Source organism: Mobula birostris, chromosome 32, assembly GCF_030028105.1.
Source record: "Mobula birostris isolate sMobBir1 chromosome 32, sMobBir1.hap1, whole genome shotgun sequence".
In the NCBI taxonomy this organism is placed as follows: domain Eukaryota; kingdom Metazoa; phylum Chordata; class Chondrichthyes; order Myliobatiformes; family Myliobatidae; genus Mobula; species Mobula birostris.
The window spans coordinates 24,893,472-24,915,308 of record NC_092401.1 but is presented as its reverse complement, the minus strand read 5'-3'; the positions used below and the strand labels follow the sequence as shown (position 1 = coordinate 24,915,308).

The following is a 21,837-nucleotide window of genomic DNA, read 5'->3' as shown; positions in this document are numbered from 1 at the left end:
TATTTTATATTTCTTCGTGTAACATAATAATCTTGTATGTATTTTACCATAATGCTGCTGCAAAACAACAAATTTCATGAATAATTTAGTGATAATAAACCTGTTTCTGAGCTGGAAAGGTGAAAGAGAGGGGAAGGGCTTGGAGAGTTACAGGCCGAACATGGGCAGCAGGGAGGATGATGTAGTCAGCATGGAACAGTGTATCAAGGGCCTGTATCATGGCTGTAATACTCTGTGATGGTACAGGCACAATGGGCCAAATCGCCTTTCTGTAGCCTTCTCTGTTACCTACCAGTGAACCCTCCAGGTTGTACGTCTGTGCGTTCTGACACAGCAGCATCACATCTCTTTCCAGGTCATTGAGGCTGCGATACTTGTGGTTACGGATCCGCTCCTACTGAGAGAAAGGCGGCAGTCAGTTCATTCTCAGCCTGTTCTGCAAATCTCAACCACCCTTCCAGAAAAGTGCGGTGACTCGCCGTCACCCTGCACCCCACGCTGTAAGCACCATATGGTTTTATCAGCTGGGTGAGGTTCACTGGCTCTCTGAAGTGCATAGGGCTACTCAGCATCAGCAAAGTGTCTCGACTGTGCTCTAAGGAAGGAAGAGCAGCCCGGGCCAGTGCTTTTCCACATCTCATCGCCCAAGCATCAAGGAAGACTCAATGTAGCAGGAGATGACTCTTTAGCTTGGGCCATGGACAGCTGTGGGACAACAAGTGCCCAGTATGCAGTACAGGGAAAGGAAAATCTGATCCTACAAGTGGGTTGGAGATCAGAGATTAGCTTTGTTCCTCACACGTATATATCGAAACATACAGTGAAATGCACCGTTTGCGTCAATGACCAACACAGTCCGAGGAGGTGCTGGGGGCAGGTGTTGCCGTGCTACCGGCACCAACATAGCATGCCCACAATTCACTAACCTGTAGGTCTTTGGAATTGGGGAGGGAACTGGAGTACGTAGAGAAAATCCATACAAACTCCTTACAGGTAGTGGTGATACTGAATCTAAGTCACTGGCACTGTGAAGCATTACACTAGCATGAAACATACCACGTGGGGGTTGCACATTTATGAAATATACCAATTGGTATTGTGCCAAATATCATGAGCCTTGGGATATTCTATTGGACTGTCCCATAGATGAATAGATTGGGGCATGGCTTATTTGCCTGAAGCATACACCAATGGGCAGGAGCGTGTACTGCACTGGATTGCGTGCATTTGACATATACCATTAGCATGAGGCTGGGTACAAATTTCATGAACTGGACAGAGACTAATTCTGTGTCACTTCACAAGTAGCAATGCCAGACACTCCAGCACCTGACAGTTTTGGAAACGCTGGCAGGTGCGGCACATTCAGAAGCTGAGGTGGCTGGCTAAAACCTTAAGGCTTTGCACACATTCAGAAAGACAGGCTTGAGCTAGCCCGGCGTGTACCTTGATTTTTCGGAAGTCAACAGGCTTGCGGATGAGCTCGTAATACTCAGGAAGCTCCTTGCGAGATGGAAGTTGGATAAAAACTTCACTGAGCTGTCGGCCAGTACTACTTTAAAAAAGAATAGAGAAGTGTCAATTAATAGCTACTTGCTACACAGATGGAGAAAAGAGATAAAAAGATCTGGTGTCTGCTGGCTCTGCATTAATTATAGTGGCTGAACAGTGCAATCCCACCCACAGTACAACAAATGGAAGGAGTCTGTAGCAGTAGGATTCAGACCGACTTTGCTATCTACACTAACTACTGGTGACAGTGAACACTGAATTCATCTTTAACAGGATACAGCGGAGCTGAGAATCATTAAATACTACACCATAAAAAAGAGGCCTTTAAGTCCATCTAGCTGTGCTAGCGCTTTGCCCTTGCAACCCAGTCTTCTCCATTTTTGAGTATTTAACCATTTTGCTTTTAAAACTTGCCACCAGATCTACACGTCCACCATTAGGCACATTTACAAGGAGCGCTGCCACAAGAAAGCAGCACCCATCATTAACTCCAACCATACAGGCCATGCTGTCGTCCTGTTACTATATTCCGGAAGGGGGTACAGGAGCTTTAGGTACCACGCCACCAGGTTCAGGAACATTTAGCACCCTCAACCATCAGGCTCTTGAACCAGCTTGGATAACTTCACTCACCACAATGCTGAACTCATTCCACAACCCGTCAGCTCATTTACAAGGTCTCTTCAAATCACATCCTCAGTGTTATTTATTTACTTATCTTATTTGCACTGATTGTCTTCTTTAGCACATTGGTTGCTTGTCAGTCTTTGTACCTATTCCAAGATCAACCTAATGCTTTCCTACTGCATAGCCCTCCATTTTTCTATCATTCACATGCCTACCTAAGAGTCTCTTAAATGTCTGTAATGTACCTGCCTCTACCACCGTCTAGCCATAATTTTCTCCAATCACCTTAAAATTATGTCCCCTCATATTAGCTATTAGCACCCTGGAAAAAAAGTCTCTGTTTGTCCATTTGAATTATGCCTCTTATCATCTTGTACACCTCTATCAAATCATCTCTCATCCTTCTTTGCTCCAAAGAAAAAAGTCTTCCTCATAAGACTCAACCTTTCCTCATAAGACATACTCCCTAGCCCAGGTAGCATCCAGGTGAATCTCCGCTGCACCCTCTCTAAAGCTTCCACATCCTTCCTGTAATGTATGAAATGGTACAGTTACAAAGTGCTGTGTAGGTAGGCGATAAGGAGTAAGGTTACAACAAAGTAGATTGTGAGGTCCATCTTATCATCTTAGGGAGTCATTCAATAGTTTTATAACAACGACAATGGGGTAGAAGCTGTGCTTGAGCCTGGGTGAACGTGTTTTCAGATTTTTCTATCTTTTTGCTTCATGGGAGAGGGGAGAAGAGAGAATGTCCGGATGGCTGGGTGGGGTAGAGAGATGGAGTTACCTCTTCCCTCCCGATCCCTGTCCTGTGGTCCCTGTGATTCCAGCCGGGAGTGACAGTCGCACCAACTGTGATTCCAGGCAGAGTGGAGCAGCTGGTAGAGCCGCTGCCTCACAAAATCAGCTCCGCCAGGTTCAGTACTGACACTGGGTGCTGTCCACGGGGGATCTGCACGTTCTTCCAGCGACCTCATGGTTCCCACTGCCCCAAGTGCTGCAGCTATCCAGTAGGAGAACTGGCCGCTTTAAATTGCCCTACGGTGTATGTGAGTGTCAAAATCTGAATGGAATTACAGGAATGTTGGTAGAATATAATGGTATATTATCATAGTCACAGATTCAGTGGGTCAAGGGGCCTGTTTCCATCCTCTTATGTCACTACAGAAATTTTCTTGATCAAACGTTCTCCTAGACAAGTACCTGGACATTGCACTAATATGTTGTGTTTACTGTGTCCTATAAGTCAAGTATAATTTATGTTAATTTAACTATGTCAATTTATATTTAATTATGTATACATTGATAATAAATGTAATTTGAACTTGAACTTTGTAATGTCTGCTGCAAAAAGCCAATTTTCATGGTGTTTGTACCCTGTGGATGCCTACGACAATGAACTGGAACTTGAACGTGAGAGATTTATAAGGTTGTTGCCAGGACTTGAGGACCTGAGTTTTATGGAAAGGTTAAGTAGATCAGGTCTTTATTCCCTACAGTGGAGCGGAGAATGACCGAGATTTGATAGAGATATACAAAATTTGATTTTTTGTGGAAATGGGACTTGCTTTCGGTGTCTCACGACCAGCCGCTTTTCAACATGCCAAGGACCAGGCCAGGAAGACTAGCACACCTTCAGGGTGCCAGATTTTCGAGGCTCTGAAGGCAGGCGGACTCGAGGCTAATGTCACCGTCTGGTGCATCATGGAAGATGGAAGATGGAGCTTGGAAAACACGATGCAACAGACTTTAACACCATAAATCGGTGAGTTGTTTTGTTATGTCTCCCCTCTCACTGTGAAAAGGGGACACTTCTTTTTCCCTTATTCGGGAGAGAGAGCCTGTGGTATGTCAAATTACTGGGTGAATGAGTAGTCTTTGGGGTACTGTAAGTCTGTGTCTTTATTGATGCTTTGCTGCATGCTTGAGTGCTCGGTGGGGGGTGCCGATGCTTTTTTGCTGGTGGGGGAGGGGAGTCGTTGCTTTGCTGCTGATTGGGTATGGGAGCGGGGAGCTGGGTCTTTGGGGTTCTAACATTTAACTGTCATTCATTCTTTGGGGCAATCCTCTGTTTTTGTGATGTTTGCGAAGAGGAAGAATTTCAGGATGTATATTGTATACATTTCTCTGACATTAAATGTACCTATTGAATTGCGAGGGGTATAGATAGGGTAAATACAAGCAGGTTTCTTTCCTCTGAGGTTGGGTGAGACTAGAACTAGAGGTCATGAGTTAAGGGTGAAGGGTGAACTGTTTTAAGGGGAACCTGGGGAGGGGATCTTCTTCAATCAGAGAGTGGTGAGAGTGTGAATTGAGCTGCCTGCGAAAGTGATGGATTTGGGTTTGATTTCAGCATTTAAAGAGAGACGGATAGGTACATGGATGGAAGGGGTATTGAGAGCTATGGTTCAGGTGCAGGTCGATGGGACTAGGCAGGTTAATAGATTGGCATAGACTAGATGGGCCAAAGGGCCTGTTTCTGTGTTATAGCGTTCTATGTTTTTGTGAGATCTAGTGTGATTAAAAGGGAATGCTTGGTGTTCTCCAGAGAGCTGGAGAGACACACTCCCAATGGCATAGAAACAACATCTTCCACCGACTAGCTTAACATGGGCCAGTCAGCTACTGATCTTCTTGTCAAACCTCAGTGAAAGCAATACTAATCCTCTCACCAACCAACCATGTGATTATCCTAACTGATTCCATCTACAAGTTCGCAGGTGACACCATTGTGGTGGGTTAATCTCGAATAATGACGAGTCAGAATACAGGAAAGGGATAGAGACCTTACTGACACAGAGTCATAACAACAACCTTTCCCTCAATGCCAGCAAAACAAAAGGGCTGGTCGTTGACTTCGGGAAGGGGAGTGGTGCACATGCTCCTGTCTATATTAAACACATTGTGGTTTGAGAGGGTTGAGAGTTTTAACTTCCTAGGTGTGGACATCATCAATATCCCGTTCTGATCCAACCACATTAATGTCATGGCTATGAAAACTCATCAATGTCTCTACTTACCCAGAAGGCTAAAGAAACTTGGCATGTCCCTGTTCTTGGTGCACCATAGAGAGCATTCAGTCTGGATGTAAAATGGCCTGGTATGGCAACTGCTCTACCCAAGACTGCAGAGAGTTGTGGGCACAGCTCAGCACATCACAGGAACCAGCATCCTCGCTATGGGCTCTCTCTAAACTGCTCACTGCCTCAGTAAAGCAGACAGCCCCAGCCCCTGGACCTTTTCTCTTATCCCCTCTCCTTTCAGGCAGAAGATACAGAACCCTAAAGCACCAGCCACAAGAACAGTCCCTATCTCACTGCTATCAGACTCTTGAATGGAACTCTTATACAATCAGATGGACTCTTGGTCTCATAATCTACCTTGATATGATCTTGCACTTTATCGTTTGCCTGCACTGTCCTCTTAAGCTTTTACACTTTATTCTGCAGTGTTATTGTTTTACTGTATTCGACCTCAATGCACTATGTAATGATTTGGTCTGTTTAAAGAGTATTCAGGAGAAGCTTTGCACTGTATCTTGGCACATGTGACAAGCCATTTAACCAATAAACCCCGTGTCTCAATCACCAACTCCCTGGAGGCTCTCTGCGTAATCACCCACCCGTCTGTCCCCAGCTTTCTGTGATCCTGCCACTACCAAGCCCCGGTTCTCTGCAGTATTGGAATTGGAATTAGTCACACGTACCAAACTACAGTGAAAAGCTTGTCTGGAATATTGCTCACGCAGATGAACTCATTACATATGGCAGTAGGTACGGTACAGCAAGAGCAGCATTGTCGTGTAGCGGCCATGTAGTGTAACACTGTACAGCACCAGCAGCTGCAGCTCAATCCCCGCCAGTGTCTGCTTTGGAGTCTGTATGTTCTCCCGTGATTACATCGCTTTCTTTCAGGTGCTCCAGTTCCCTCCCACGTCCCAAAGACATAGGTGGGTTAGGGTTAGTAAGTTGTGGGCATGTTATGTTGGCGCTGGAAGCATGGCAGGCTGCCCCCAGCACATCCTTGGACTGTGTTGGTCATTGCTGCAAACAACACATTTGACTGTATGTTTCGATGTTACGATGTACATGTGACGAATAAAGCTAACCTTTAAAGGCAGTACAAGGTAAAACAACAACAATGCAGCGTGAAGTGTCACAGTTACAGAGACAGTGCAGTGTGGGTAGACAATAATAAGGTAAGTAGTGACGTCAGTGGCTTATCTTATTGTACTAGGGAACCATTCAATATTCTTATAATAGTCTGCCCGATGGGAGAGGGCAGATGAGAAAATGTCCAGGGTGGGTTAGGCCTTTGATTATGCTGAGGCAGTAGGTGGAAAGAGTCCATGGAGGGTAAGCAGGTATCTGAGATCTTCTGAGCTGAGTCCACAAAGCTCTGCGATTTCTTGTGGTCTTGGGAACAGCAGTTGCCATACCAAGCCATCCAGACAGGATGCTTTCTACAGTTCATTGATAAAAATTGGTGAGGGTCAAAGGGGCCGTGCCAAATTTCTTTAGCCTCCTGAGGAAGTAGAGGCATTGGTGAGCTTTCTTGGACGTGACACCATCGTGGTTGGACCAGGACAGGCCATTGGTAATGTTTACACCAGAAACTTGAAGCTTTCAATCTTCTGAACCTTAACACAGTTGCTGCAGACAGAGGTGCATGCACCACCCCTATTGCTCAAGTCAATGACCAGCCCTGAGGGAAAAATTGTTGTCATGATACCATGTCACTAAGCTTTCTTGCTGTGTTCTAGCTTATTGTTATTGAGTAACTGAACCAACCCCTGGCTCATTGCCAACCACCCACTGCTGACCTCTGCCTCCATTCCATCACCTGCTGCCCGATGGCCCCAGGACTCCCCGTCACCAACCTGTCCTTGTACTTGATGACGGCGTCCACAGCCTTCTTCATCTTTTTGGTGAGGTTTGGTGGGTTTGGTGACAGTTTCTCGGCCGGCGGCCGGCCCCGCTTCTTCTTCTTCTTCTCGTCGTCGTCCTTGTCCCGGCTGCTGCGTGTGCTGGTGGTCGCCATGACCACCGGAGGGTCCACGTCTCGCTTTCGCTTGCGGGCTTTTTTCTGGCGCACCTCCTCTTCGATCTCCTCCAGGTTGCCCTCTTCTATGGCCTGTTGGGAGAGAAAAAGACCACAATGAAACCCATCCTCTGTTGGACCTTATTCAGCCAGCGGAGGCAACAGCAAGAGAGAGAGTGCCTGAATTGTGTGTGTGTTCCTGTCTGTTACTTTCTGTGCCTTTCTGGATGTGTCTGTCTTTCATCTGTGTCTGTGTGTGTGCATGTGTCTCTTTGACATTCTACATGCCTGTCTGACATGGGTTTTTGAATATGTATGTGACTTTGTTCTCTATTTGTGTGTGTGTGCCTTTCTTGGATGTGCCTGTGTCTGTCACTTTGTTCTGTGTGTCTTATGTCTGTGTCTTTGACCTTCACTGTGTCTTTCTTTTGTGTGTGTGTGTATTCCTATCTCTCCATCCATGTTGCTCTGACGTTGTAGTATCAAATCCACAGGTACAGTTGACACCTCACAGTCTGACTCAGCTGGTTTCTCTCGGTATGGCAATATCCTCACCCCATGCAGGCTCTCCCTGGGGTGGGGTGCACGCTTGGCCTGCGATGTACGTGTGTACACGGGCCTGATGATCAGGCTGCATTCCCACGCACTCACACTCCTACCTTGAGCCACTGTTTCTCGGTCAAAGAGTCGCTGTAGTCCACCTCCTTGCGCTGCCGCGATCCCCGCCCAAACATCTTCTCCTCCTCCTCCTCGCACGTCAGCCGCTCCACCTCGGCATCGTCTTTCAGGATCCAGTTCGGAAGTTCGTCTTCCTCCATCAGCCGCGGCTTTCGCTTCGGGTTCCTGGCTTCTTCCCGGCGACGGTCAAGGTCCATCCGCTGAGGGGGACAGAGAACGAGAGGGAGAGTGAGAGTGTGAGAGAGAGAGAGAAGGGGGGAGAGAGGAAGAGAGGGGGGGGAGGGGGAGAGAGGGAGAGGGGGGAAGAGAGAGAGAGAGAGGGAAAGAGAATGAATGGCAGCACATACCGTCATAGAAATGGGACACAGAACTACTCGCGATACTCCATATGCAGTCTGACCAATGTCTTATAAAACCTCAGCATTACATCTTTTCAAAGCAGAGACAAAGAATTGGCAATGGGGAATTGGTTTACTATTGTCACATGTACCGAGGTACAGTGCAAAGCTTTTCTTGCATACTGATCCCATAGGACAGATCCATAACAGAGTGCATTGAGATACTGCAAGGTAGAACAATATAATGGATTCCGGTTACCTGGTCCATTGATTAATCGGGGCTGCCACTTATTTGGGGTAACTCTTAAAGAACAGAAACTAGAACACGAGGAAATCTGCAGATGCTGGAATTTCAAGCAGAACAGAAACTAATTGAGAAGATAGCTGGAACTCCCTTTGTTTATTTGGGACATTATGCTGCTTGGGACAGGAGACTGCTGCCAAACAGTTTCTAACCAGTGTCAGTCATGTGAGCTTGTGTGGCTGTTAGACACTACACTGTGCTTAGAGTGAACAGTTTAAAAATAGCATCAGTTGCGTGTGTGTTTGCGAGAAAAAGCAGAGATTTTTGTCACTAATAGTTTCTGAGAAATAAGCAGTCAGACAATTTAAAATTGTTTTGGTTATGGCCATTTCAAGCATTCAGTCTTGGAAATACCAGAAACGGCCAAAGGTGAAAATGAAAATGAAACGATTTCACTATTTCAACAAGTTATGAACTACTAAGAATTTGAAGATATCAGCAGTCATCTTGAATGTTACATTGAAGATGAAGATCTGGAGGATGCAATTGTCGAAAGCATTGGTTGAAGGCAGTCCGTTATCTGCACTAGGCATTTGTGCTAATTTTGTTCAATTACAATCGAAAGAACGTGGTAGTGTGTTGGTTGTCTGTTGTATCCGACAATGAGAGTGAACCCTGTGCAGGAGAGTTTTTACAGTGGAAAAGCCATTGTACTGGAACAGTTCCATTCTCTCAGCCTCAGAAGTTTAGTTCCATTGGTACGAGTAGTCGTCACAAACTGGGGAATTTCTTGGTTGCAGTGGATAACTATGATCTCTTCTGTGCCTTATCATGCTCTTCACTCTATAGGAAGCGTTGCAGGACCGCCTTCTTGGCTGTTGGATCTCACTATTGATCTCATCTGCCAAGTCTGCTGGAGCCGGCTTCACGGGCTGGGACAGGCATTGCCCTATCTCACCGGGGCACGAGGCTCACCGGCTACCTTCACCTCCCCGCCTGTCGAAGTGGTGTATCTGGGGGTGGTCGCTGTCGCATGCAAGCAGCTACTTGGAGCCACAGGTGAGAGCTGAGAGTACAGTGGGGACCGAAGGTGAGTGAGCTGCCCCAGAAAGGACATGACAATCTCCTTCACCGGAGATGCTAGCCCACCCTGGACACCCCTTACACAGCATCGTATACTGGATGCATTCCTCCATCGATAACCATTAGTAACTATTACACAGTTTTATAGTACTGTAGTAGCTGTTTGGTAGTGTTCTAATCTATTCTGTATTTGTAGTGTTCTAATTTATCCTGTATTCATTTAAATACATGACTTGTTACTCAGTTAAAGGGAAGTTTGTCATTTTTAATACCATTCTAACTATTTCCATGAAACCTTGGCTAATTGGGGAAGTTGCTAAACTGGGTCAGAATGTTTTGGTCCCAATGTGTCCCAATTAACTGGAATCCACTTTGATAGAAAGCAGAATAAAGTGTACAGCTACAAAGAAAGTACAGCTCAAGTAAGCAACTAGATGCAAGGTACTAGGGAACTACTTAATGGTCTATAACAGTAGGGTAGAAGCTGCCCTTGCGCCTGCTAAGGAGATCTGTGAGGATGCATTTTTAAGTTCAAGATGTGGCTGGCTCCATCCAGATTCAGACATGTAGCACGGGAGTTGTATTATCATGTAGTATCTCTAATAACAGCCCCTCAAGGTCAACAAGCCTGCACTGCCCAATAACACCTATGTGACCTCGTATGTCTTTGGAATGTGGGAGGAAACCCGAGCACCCAGAGGAAATCCACGCGGCCACACGGAGAATATACAGACTCCTTACAGACAGTGGTGGAACGTAACCTGTTTCGCTGTCACTGTAATAGTGTCACGCTAGCGTGAGATAGTGAAGAGGAGACCATGGGTGGGGGGGGGGGATTTGAATTTAAGGATAAGGATTTTATATCAAAGCTTTACATGGATGGTGTACGATAAATGGAAAAAAATCAAAGGGGAGTTATAGATAAGATTGGCTTTATTTGTCAAATGTACATCGAAACATACAGTGAATTGCGCCACTCATGTCAAATCAAATGAGTGAGGATTATGGTTGTTGCAAGTGTCGACATGCTTCAGGCGCCAACATAGCATGCCCACAACTCACTAACCCTAACCTGTGCACCTTGGAATGTGGAAGGAAGTTGAAGCACCCAGATGAAACCCACGCAGCCACGAGCGAGAATATACAAACTGCTCACAGACGGTGGCCGGAATTGAATCCCAACCTTCCAATTGTTGGTGCTGTACAGTGATGCTTCTGTGCTGCCCCTAATAAGGCATAAGGCTTCATAACCTATGGAAATTAGCACTGTTTCAGTAGAGAGGAGGGGAAAAGGAGACCAGCAGAAAAGATTAGGAGCCCCCACCCCTCCTTGGTGTGTACCCAACAGTTCTCACCATGAAGAGATCAAATTCCTCTTCGTGTCTGGCTATCATCTGGTTCACCGTCTCATCATCAGGAACCTCGTCTTCCTCCTGCAAGAAAACAGATTCAAGGTGAAAAGCTGGACGACAGCGGGAGGGCTGAGGGCAGAGACGCACAGCACCCAGCCTCTCCACAACTGAAATGCTCTGAGCTCTGCAGCTTTCCCCACTCTTTAAGAGGTGGTGAGGTATTTTTCGTACTGTACTTGAGGGTGCCCAAGTCGTGAGCTCAAAGCCCTGGACCGCACTGTGACTTCCCAGACCAGGACTGGCCGCTGATGGGAGGCTCGGTGAGCGAGGAATGAGCCCGTTCCAGACTTGGTAGGCGAGGACTGGAACTGTACATCTACAAGTGTCCACAGCACAGCCTTTCGGGGTGGAGTGTACTTGGACACAGAAAAGGAAATCAGGCTACATTTACAACCGCCTCGGCATATTACTAACTACATCCACTATGCGTTTCTTTTGTTGCTATAAATTGGTAATTACGGCAGTAACCAAGTTATCAGACCAGCTTGGCAGGTCACAGGATGGTTTCAAGTGCCTTCTGCCTATTTCCTGGGCAGCAGAGGCTGTGGCATTAGCTAGTGTCTCATCACGGGTACAAAGACAACACGATTAGAATCAGAATTAGGTTTGTTATCACCGATATATGTTGTGAAATGTGTTGTTTTGTGGCATCAGTACAGTGCAAGACATAGAAAGTTACTATAAAATAAAAAATAAATAAGTAAATAGTGCAAATGATGAATAACAAGGTAGGGTTCATGGACTGTTCAGAAAGCTGATGATGGAGGGGAAGAAGCTGTTTTTGATTCATTGAGTTTGGGTTTCCAGGCTTTCCGATGGTGGTGATGTGAAGAGGGCACGTCCCAAATGGTGAGAGTCATGAACCTGGGGCCCAATCTCTCAACCATCTGGTCAATGAGGTGCCTGCATTTACCCACCTGTCTTTCCAACGCTTCAAAAATGTTAAAGGTTTGAAGTACATTTATTACCAAAGTATGTAGTTTATGTCACCATACTTAAGATTCATTTTCTTGGAGGCATTTACAGTAGAATGAAGAAATACAATATAATTTATGAAGAACTATGCTGTCCCAGAGAGACTCTAACCTGGACCACACACAGGAAACTGAAGATTGAAACAAAACAAAGATAAACTGCCACTCCCTACAGAGTGATCATTCAGATGTGGAAAACAGCAGCAAGGAACCATGTAGAATAGATGTTTGGTAAACTGCAGCCACAACCCTGACAACAAACTGAAATCACGAGGCATTCATCGCACTCTAGGCTGGTTTCCAGCTCTCATTTCCAGCCAGACCTTGCATTAAACCCACAGTCCAAAGACGTACTGGGTGGGTTAATTGGTCATTGTCAATTAGCTCATGATTAGGTTAGAGTGAACCCGGGGTTATCAGTTGCTGCTGGGGTGGTGCCACTAGTAACTATTCCGCACAGTACTTCTCAACAAAAGATAAATAGAAGTCAGCTTTGCCAACAACACAGTGATCACTAGATTGATACTGTCAACAATTTTTGGGAACGTGCTTAACGTCACATGGAGGCTCCAGCTAATACTTAACCAAGCAACCTTTTTACATACTGTTTATTAGGATTCTTCAGTACATGAGTGTGAAGGAGAATGAAATAATTGTTACTCCAGGTCTAATGCAGCTTAAAAATACAATAAGCATAAAAATATAATAAATATAAACATAAAAGCAATCCTATATAACACCATGTACAAGTAACTGTTTGAGTACGGCTGTAGAGACATAAGATTAGCTTATATGCATAAAGTGACTGCGTGTAGTGCATGTAAAGCAGACATCCCACCTCTCCCGGAAGTTCCGGGAGTCTCCCGCATATTAATAGTGGCTCCCTGATGCCCGCAAATTATATACAATATCACGGAAATCAATTTTTTTGAGAGCGAGAGCGTGTCATGGCGGAATGTTCCAAGAAAATATAAAACGTATGTCACCCCAGAAGACCCTAAAGTGTACCCCTGCCTAATAGGGGTCAAAATAATGACAGTGTTGCTCGCTGCACTGTTTGCAACAGTGACTTTTCTATTGCCTATGGTGGGTTAAGACTGTAAAAGACATGTTGAGGTATTTAACGGGTGTCATTCGTTCATTAGCATAGTTAACGTTATTTAAACTAGCTGGCTAGCTGCTAAGGAACTACTCTATTGCAGACATCCCACTTCTCCCGGAAGTTCCGGGAGTCTCCCGCAAATTGATGGTGCTACCTCCCTGAAATGAGTTTTTGCAGGGTGGGATGTCTGCATAAAGTGACATGAGGTACAGGAGTATCATGAAGAGAGCATGGCCTGGATGGTGTGGGCCTTCATAATGGATGCCACTTTCTTGTGTTTCTTTACATCCCTGTGATCATGTAAGCAGTGGAACATATGGCATTCTGTCACAGAGTGAAAGGAATCTTATTAACAAGGAATCAAAGAAACAAAACCATTGCTGTATTAAGCAACACACACACAAAAAATGCTGGAGGAACGCAGCAAGTCAGGCAGCATCTATGGAGGGGAATGAACAGCTGACATTTCGGGTCGAGACCCTTCATTAGGACTGTATTGGTTTTTTTTGTAAGCTCTGCGGTTTTTCCTGTTGAGGTGCAGATGGGGGCTGGATAAAGAGGGTCAGCCCAGGGCCCTCCAGCTCACAGAGGCTGAGACTGGAGTTTGTGGGGGGGGGGGGGTAGTTAGCTCTGCCCCTGATGGAATCATTGGCTGAGGTGATGAGTCCCAGTCTTGAAAGTTCTCAGTACAACTCAGTAGAGATGAAGAATACAACAGCATAGTACAGGCCCTTTGGCCCACAACATTCCACTGACCTTTTAACCCACTCCAAATAACGCGGTTATTCCCAACGGGGCTGGTTACATGTCCTAAAGGGGACAATAGGGGAAATAGAAGTCGTCGGGGGGCATTAAAGATTCTGGGGGGCACGGGGGTGGTAAGCTGCACCCTAACTTGAGGCACAAGACCTGACTGACCGTCAGTCGAGCAGGCCCTTCCAAAAGAAAGGACGAGGCACTGGAACACAGGAAGAACCGAACACTCGTCGTCATAACGCGTCTGAAACTCGGCAAGCTCATGCGACCTTACCAACCAGACAGGCATTATTGGAGATGCATAAATTAGCAACAAGGGTGCAACAGATAATGAGTGGTCAAGAATGCCGAAGGTCCGGCACTTCACTCACTGATTACACCAGAAGGTTGTGGCTGGAGCCCGTTGTCCAGAGCCAGACTTTGGATGGGGAACTTTCTTTCTTGCTCACTTTAAAAACCCCGGCTTCGCTACAAAATGTATTACAATACCATCTAACGTGTCGAGAGAACGATAAACTGGGTTTAACATCCAATAATCCAGCAAGTCCGCTAGTCTGGCACTGAAGTCCCAAGGCTGCGGGATTATTGGAGTTTTCCGCACTGGGATCATTGCTTAGATGGAACACCAGATATCAGAATGGTAATGGCGATTGGAATTAAAATGGTATAATGACCTGACTTGGTCCAACCAAGCAGAGTTCACTGCCAAGAAGGCCCACCAGCACCTTTACTTCCTGAGAAAACTAAAATTTGGCCTGTCCCCTAAAACCCTCACTAATTTTTATAGATGCACCGTAGAAAGCATTCTTCTAGGGTGCATCACAACCTGGTATGGAAGTTGTCCTGTCCAAGACCGAAAGAAGCTGCAGAAGATCGTGAACACGGCACAGCACATCACACAAACCAATCTTCCGTCCTTGGACTCACTTTACACCGCACGCTGTCGGAGCAGTGCTGCCAGGATAATCAAGGACATGACCCACCCAGCCAACACACTTTTCGTCCCTCTTCCCTCCCGGAGAAGGCTCAGGAGCTTGAAGACTTGTACGGCCAAATTTGGGAACAGCTTCTTTCCAACTGTGATAAGACTGCTGAACGGATCCTGACCCGGATCTGGACCGTACCCTCCAAATAACCGGACCTGCCTCTAGATTTTTTTTGCACGACCTTACCTTCCATTTTTCTATTTTCTATTTATGATTTATAATTTAAATTTTTAATATTTACTATCGATTTGTAATCCAGGGTGAGGGAAGCGCAGAATCAAATATCACTGTGATGATTGTACGGTCTAGTATCAATTGTTTGGCGACAATAAGGTATGAAGTACTGGGAAATCTTGCTTGTTGCAGACAGAGTGAAGGCACTCAACAAAGCTGTCCCCCAATCAATGCCAGGTCTCAGTGATGTAGAGGAGCCCTCACCAGGAACACTGGACAGCAATGTAGGGGAGGATGCATCGGGAGCACGGGATACAGACGACCCTGACAGACTCACAGATGAAGTGCTGCCTCACCTTAAGTGGTGGTGCGCGAGGGAGGAGGTGAATGGCCAGGTGTAGCACTTCTTCCGCTTGCAGGGGTGAGTGCCAGGAGGGAGGGACGAATGGACAGAGCTATCTCTGCAGAAGGCAGAGAGTGGAATGAGGAGGTAAAGATCTGTTTGGTGGTAGAATCCCATTGGAGGTGGCGGAAGTTGTTTTTGGTGTTAGGATCCCATTGGCTTCTCTCCAGGCCTGATGAAGGGTCTCAGCACGAAACATTGATTCTTTATTCCTGTCCACAGATGCTGCCTGACCTGGTGAGTTCCTCCAGCATTTTGAGTGTGTTACTATTTAACAGTGCCATTGCAGTAGCAATTGGTTTAAAAAGAAACATCCAGTAATGTTTCTAACTGCTCTTGATAGAGATCCTCCAGGTCAGAAGCACGTTCACACCATCGTACCCGAATGCCTCCCTTCTATTTAGCCATAACCTTGTGAAAACAAGTTCCCTTCGGAAAGTTACTTCAAAGCCTCTTCCAACACATTCTCCAACTGTGCATTCCAGATCACAACAAGTACCTGCTTAGAAACATCTCCATCTCACCCTCTTTCAAGCCCTCTGTAGTGTGACTATGGGAAGGTTGGCAGGCGTGGGACGTGTAGAATCCTCACAGTTCCCCCAACTTGGATCCAAAAATAAATGTAAAATTGGCAGTAAATATGTCCTCGTCTGTGACAGCAGGCTCCTGGGTCTTTCAGCTAGCATGTGTAAAACACCTCTTGGCAAAATATCACATCCACAGCGAGTGCTAACATTATTCCTGCTCTTTAATGATGTGATTTGGGCTCCAAAGGGTTTAACGGCATTTTGTCAAAGATGTACAAATTGAGGAATGCTCTGTCACAGTCCAATGATGAGATGAAGTATATACACAGGTCAGACTACAAACTAGTCTACTTACAGCATGTCCTTCCAATAGTCTTTTCTGTGCTTTAAGTTTCTATGTTGCTCTTAAACACTGTGCTATAATATTTTGTCACTAGAGCACCTCATTAAGTCAATAGCAGCCTGAATGATTAGTTCAGACAATGTATTTCATCTGGATGAACCGTACAAAATGCTGGAGGGACTCAGCAGGTCAGGCAGCATCTATGGAGAGGAATAAACATACAATGTTTCAAGGCCAAGTAGCGTAGTGATTAGCGCGATGCTATTACAGCTCGGGGCGTCGGAGTCTGAGCTATCTGTGAGGAATTTGTGTACTCTCCCTGTTCTCTGGCTGCTGCAGTTTACTGCTACAGTCCAACAATGTATCGGTCATTGTAAATTATCCTGTGACTAGGTTGGGGTTAAACAGATGGGTGGCTGGGTGATGTGGCTCACTAGGCTGGAAGGGCCTGTTCTGTGCCATATCTTTAAATAAATAAACAAATAGATTCATAAGTAAACCAGTACCTGATGAAGGGTCTCAGCCTGAAACGCTCACTGTTTATTCCCTTCTTTGGTGCTGCCTGATTTACTGAGTTCCTCCAGCACTTCGTGTGTGTTGCCTTTGATTTCCAGCACCTGCAGAACCTTGTGTTTCTGTCGGTTTTTACAGAGCTGACACGCTAAGGTTCCTGATGCACACAAATCAGGCGAAACTACCAGGCCCCAAATCTGTCAAGCAACCCGAATCTTTTAAAGTTCCTCCCCTGACGATGCCTTCTTGCAGCTGCGCAGCTGTTCCCATGTCACCCATTCCCAGCTCCTCTCGGACCGCGCTGGTGTGCCCTAGAGCATGGGGGCAGGTGGCATCGATCACTCACACACCATACGGAGCACTCGCACCATTGTATAAATTATTTGCATGAAGATCTGAATGATGTATGGAAAATTCACGTGTCATATAGAGTACTCCCTCCAAGTGGACCACAACTTTGTCATGCCTCAGAGGCTTCAATGACCCAGAGAGCTAAGCTAGCTTTGACTCTTGGTAGGGTCACTCACACCAAACAGATCAAAGGGTAGAAGCAGAACTAAGAGTGGTAGACTGGTCTTCCACGTTTGGGGGTTCAGCTCAGGGCTAACAACCCTGACCGGTAAAACAAAACTGCTGCAGAAACAGCAATGAAGAATCCTTCTACATCTGTGTGCAATGATATTCCTGGGACTTGCAGGACTGACAGTAGTGAAAACTGAGAGGAAGCTGCTGACATGATGAAGGAAGCCCTGAACACCACCACAGATTGAGGACCTTCAATGCCAGCAGCATAATGGGCACTCCCCCCATGGAATACTTACGCAATAAATAGAGTATCATGTGTTGTATGGAATATCGGCATATCTGCACGATATTCCCTTAGAGGCCACTATTAGGTACAGAAGGTACAGAACACAAAGCATTTCTTTGGTATTTTCACACTTTTACAAAATATTCACATACATTTCTCCAATGTGTATAATATTTGTCTGATACTCAGAACATCCTTATCCAAATACCATGAAATATGAGATAACTGCATTTTGCATGACAGTTTTGCAATATAAGACATCAATTTGCATTTCTATAAAATACTTAATGATGCAAGATGTCCTAAACATCTTCATGGAGTGTTACTCAAACAAAAACTGCTGCCAAGTTACATGAAGATCAGATGACCATGGATGTTTTAAGGAGCATTTTAAAAAGATGAGATGAGGTTTAGGAAGGTCATTGCAGGACCCAGGCAGCTGTAGAAACGGCTGCCAATGCTAACAATGATTAAATGAAGCAAAAGGAGACGGAAATGAGAGGAATGTAGACATCTTCAGATCTGCGAGGGAAGTTCAGTGCAGGCAGTGACTTAAACACAAAAGTGGAAGGTTGAGGTTCTGCTTAACAGAGAGTGGGTTGAAATCAGCAAGCACAGGGGTGATGGAGAACTGGATTTGTTAGGACTTAGGACACGGGCAACAGGTTTACAGACAATAGAGAGAGGAAAGCGAGCCAGGAAATAGCCTGGCATGTTTAGATTTTCATTGGAATATTTGGCACGTTGTTTGAAATATTGCCAAAAACACGAAACATCTGCATGAAATGCACTGAATTTGAACTTTGTATGGTTGCTCACATTGCACAGAAAAGTTGCACTTTCATCTGTTTTAAAGACAGATCCATCAGCTACTCAGGCTACACACAGTACTCACTTCATCTTGCTCCTCATGTTCCAGAATGGCCTGGAGGAAGGCTCGCCTCTCGTGGCTCGACGACTTCTGGTCGAACATGCCAGCCTGGATGACCTTCTGGTCGACGTTCAGCTTGTACTTGGCTGCCGCGAGGATCTTCTCCTCCACGCTGTTCACGGTGCAGAGCCGCAGCACGCGCACTTCATTCTGCTGCCCGATTCGGTGAGCGCGATCCTGAGCTTGTAAATCCTGAAATGAATCCAAGTCACGGCCAGGTTAGAGTGGCAGGATTTCCCCCTGCTTTCCGCCTCTGTGAAATGTTAAATCTTGGGGCAAGGGTGGTGAACCTCTGCTTGCCCAAGATGGCGCACACAAACATTTTGGTGGCACGCGGCATATAGCGCCGACCGCGATTCCTTAAAGCCCATCCATAATAAAAAAATACATTATAATCTTTCCGCCAAATGAATTGTTACAACCCAAGAGGTGTAAGGGCATGTTTGCACAGCGCAACACTATTACAATGTCATTGATCAGGGTTAAATTCCACCACTGTCTGTAAGGAGTTAGTATGTTCTCCCCATGGCTGTGTGGGTTTCCTCTGGCTCCCCCCACATTCAAAAGGTGTATGGGTTAGGGTTAGCGAGTCATGGGCGTGCTACGTAGGCGCCGGAAGCATGGCGGCACTTGCAGGCTGTTGCTCTGATTTAACACAAACGATGCATTTCACAGTTTGCTTTGGTGTAATAAAGCTAATCTGTTTTATCTTCAAGACGGTGTATGAGGATTAACAGGGATAAGCAATTTACTGCAGGGAAAGTTCATCAGCAGACAACCAGTATTTATCAGCAGTTAATGAACAACTAGCAACAGGCAGATTAGTTATGTTAATTACTTCCACCTGTTTTCAGAAAGGGACATTAAGCCGTATACAGATAGTGCAGTGTGGGAGGCCAGTGGAGAACTTCCTGTTAGTATTAGTAATTACTGGGCCTCTGAACCTCCCTCTGCAATTGGATCCTCGACTTCCTAACCGGAAGAACGCAAGCTGTGTGGATTGGTGATAACTTATCTTCCTCACTGACGATCAACACTGGCGCACCTCAGGGGTGTGTGCTTAGCCCACTGCTCTACTCTCTGTATACACATGACTGTGTGGCTAGGCATAGCTCAAATACCATCTATAAATCTGCTGACGACACAACCATTGTTGGTAGAATCTCAGGTGGTGACGAGAGGGCATACAGGAGTGAGATATGCCAACTAGTGGAGTGGTGCCATAACAACAACCTGGCACTCAACGTCAGTAAGACGAAAGAGCTGGTTGTGGACTTCAGGAAGGGTAAGACGAAGGAACACATATCAATCCTCATAGAAGGATCAGAAGTGGAGAGAGTGAGCAGCTTCAAGTTCCTGGGTGTCAAGATCTCTGAGGATCTAACCTGGTCCCAACACATTGATGTAGTCATAAAGAAGGCAAGACAGCAGCTATACTTTATTAGGAGTTTGAAGAGATTTGGCATGTCAACAAAAACACTCAAAAACTTCTATAGTTGTACCATGGAGAGCATTCTGACAGGCTGCATCACTGTCTGGTATGGAGGGGCTACTGCACAGGATCGAAAGAAGCTGCAGAAGGTTGTAAATCTAGTCAGCTCCATCTCGGGCACTAGCCTACAAAGTATCCAGGACATCTTTAGGGAGTGGTGTCTCAGAAAGGCAGCGTCCATTATTAAGAACCTTCAGCACCCAGGACATGCCCTTTCCTCACTGTTACCATCAGGTAGGAGGTACAGAAGCCGAAGGCACACACTCAGCGATTCAGGAACAGCTTATTCCCTTCTGCCATCCAATTCCTAAACGGACATTGAAGCTTTGGACATTACCTCACTTTTTTTAATATATATTTCTGTTTTTGCACGTTAAAAAAAAATCTATTCAATATATGTAATTCATTTACGTTTATTTATTATGTTTTATTTTATTTATTATTATTTTTTTTCTCTCTGCTAGATTATGTATTGCATTGAACTGCTACCGCTAGATTAACAAATTTCACGTCACATGCCGGTGATAATAAACTTGATTCTGATTCTGAATGGAGCCTGGGGAAGAGAGAGACTGTGATTCCCTGTGTTTTGTAACCTTGGCCCTCCTCCACTGCGGCTGCTACAGGGGGAACAGGTCGGACCGTAACCCCCTGCATCATCAATGTTCCAGGCCACAGGAGGACATGCTGAGGGACACACTGAGGCTTAGTGCGGCTAATGCGAAGCCTTTGAGTGAAGGACCCCAGTGTGGGCTTCTCCTACTGTACCGAGGGGCCGAGTCAGGTAGGGAAGCTCGGCAAACAACGAAGAGTGGATCACACCCAGGGCCCCATGAGTGACAACAGTGCTAGGTAAAAAATGTTAACACACTGAGCGTATTAACTAAAAGATTTTTGCACCTGTGTTTGATCTTTGGGATTTGTTATTGTGAATAAGATTTCATTTTCAAATAAAAAGCAGGGATAAAGGCACTTGCTGTGGTTATCATCCAGAACCGGGAACACACTTGAGGGTTCAAAGACTACCTTCACCTGTCCAGATTGAGAGGTCTCAGACCTAAAGTGTTGACTGTCTCTGAGGTATCTCTGATTTCTTCTAGCATTTTGCTTCAGGCACAAGGTAGTCTGTCCTGCTGAAGGGTCTTGGTCTGAAACGTTGACTGTACTCTTTTCCATAGATATGCTGCCTGGCCTGTGAGTTCCTCCAACATGTTGTGTGCGTTGCTTATCTTGGTGGTTTTCAATGACAGAGTTAATTCTTGCTCTAATTACTCTCATTCTGCTTTATCCAACCTCCCTCCCCAAATAATCTTCCAAGCTTATCATATCCTACCACCCCCATCATCTCCTGTCCCTTCTCTTCACGTAACAGTCTCAAAAACTGAGTATCTTCAAAGGTCTCCAAAGCCTTGATCCTCCCTTCTCCAGCCTGGCTTCCTAATTCACAGCCCACTCTTTCTCCATAATCTTCAGCAATGCCTTTAAAACACGACCTCCATAACTCTGCTCATTGAAAGTCTCCTCCAGGCTTCCTGACCATGAGTGTGTGAGGGGCTTCTTTTGCTGCTGTTGTTTTGTTGCTGTTGTTTTAGTCCTGACGAAGGGTCTCGGCCCAAAACGTCGACCGTACCTCTTCCTAGAGATGCTGCCTGGCTTGCTGCGTTCACCAGCAACTTTGATGTGTGTAGCTTGAATTTCCAGCATCTGCAGAATTCCTCGTGTTTTTGTTACTGTTGTTGTGTTGTTCTGCCAAGCACGGTGGGCATGCTCTGCTGGTGCAAGAATGTGTGGCGACACTCGCGGGAGCCCCCAGCACTTTCCTAGGTTGTGACGGTCGTTAATACAAACAACACGTTTCACAGTACGTTTCAACGTACATGCGATAAATGCA

At 45.7% G+C, this 21,837-nt stretch overlaps 1 protein-coding gene and 1 long non-coding RNA gene across 8 annotated transcripts in view; one reads left to right on the top strand and one right to left on the bottom strand.

Moving 5' to 3' along the window:
* LOC140191211 (uncharacterized) overlaps positions 1 to 20,912 on the top strand; it is a 30,222-nt gene extending 9,310 nt beyond the window's left edge. Inside the window, exons 2-4 of one of the 2 annotated variants that reach the window (XR_011883784.1) lie at positions 3,639 to 3,904; positions 9,289 to 9,498; positions 20,411 to 20,912. This is a non-coding gene — a long non-coding RNA (uncharacterized lncRNA). Of the gene's footprint in view, positions 1 to 3,638; positions 3,905 to 9,288; positions 9,499 to 18,442; positions 18,620 to 20,410 lie in introns of both variants that reach the window. The other variant, XR_011883785.1, reaches the window with a different exon arrangement.
* The window catches only part of smarca4a (SWI/SNF related BAF chromatin remodeling complex subunit ATPase 4a), a 168,786-nt gene that overhangs the window by 8,544 nt on the left and 138,405 nt on the right, over positions 1 to 21,837 (bottom strand). For 3 of the 6 annotated variants that reach the window (XM_072248375.1, XM_072248380.1, XM_072248376.1), the window contains exons 26-31: positions 18,419 to 18,646; positions 10,878 to 10,955; positions 7,836 to 8,057; positions 7,019 to 7,272; positions 1,447 to 1,555; positions 293 to 394 (exon numbers count right to left, since the gene is read on the bottom strand). In XM_072248375.1, the coding sequence (XP_072104476.1) occupies positions 293 to 394; positions 1,447 to 1,555; positions 7,019 to 7,272; positions 7,836 to 8,057; positions 10,878 to 10,955; positions 18,419 to 18,646 (993 nt within the window). The remainder of the gene's footprint in view (positions 1 to 292; positions 395 to 1,446; positions 1,556 to 7,018; positions 7,273 to 7,835; positions 8,058 to 10,877; positions 10,956 to 18,418; positions 18,647 to 21,837) is intronic. The other 3 variants (XM_072248378.1, XM_072248377.1, XM_072248379.1) reach the window with 3 other exon arrangements.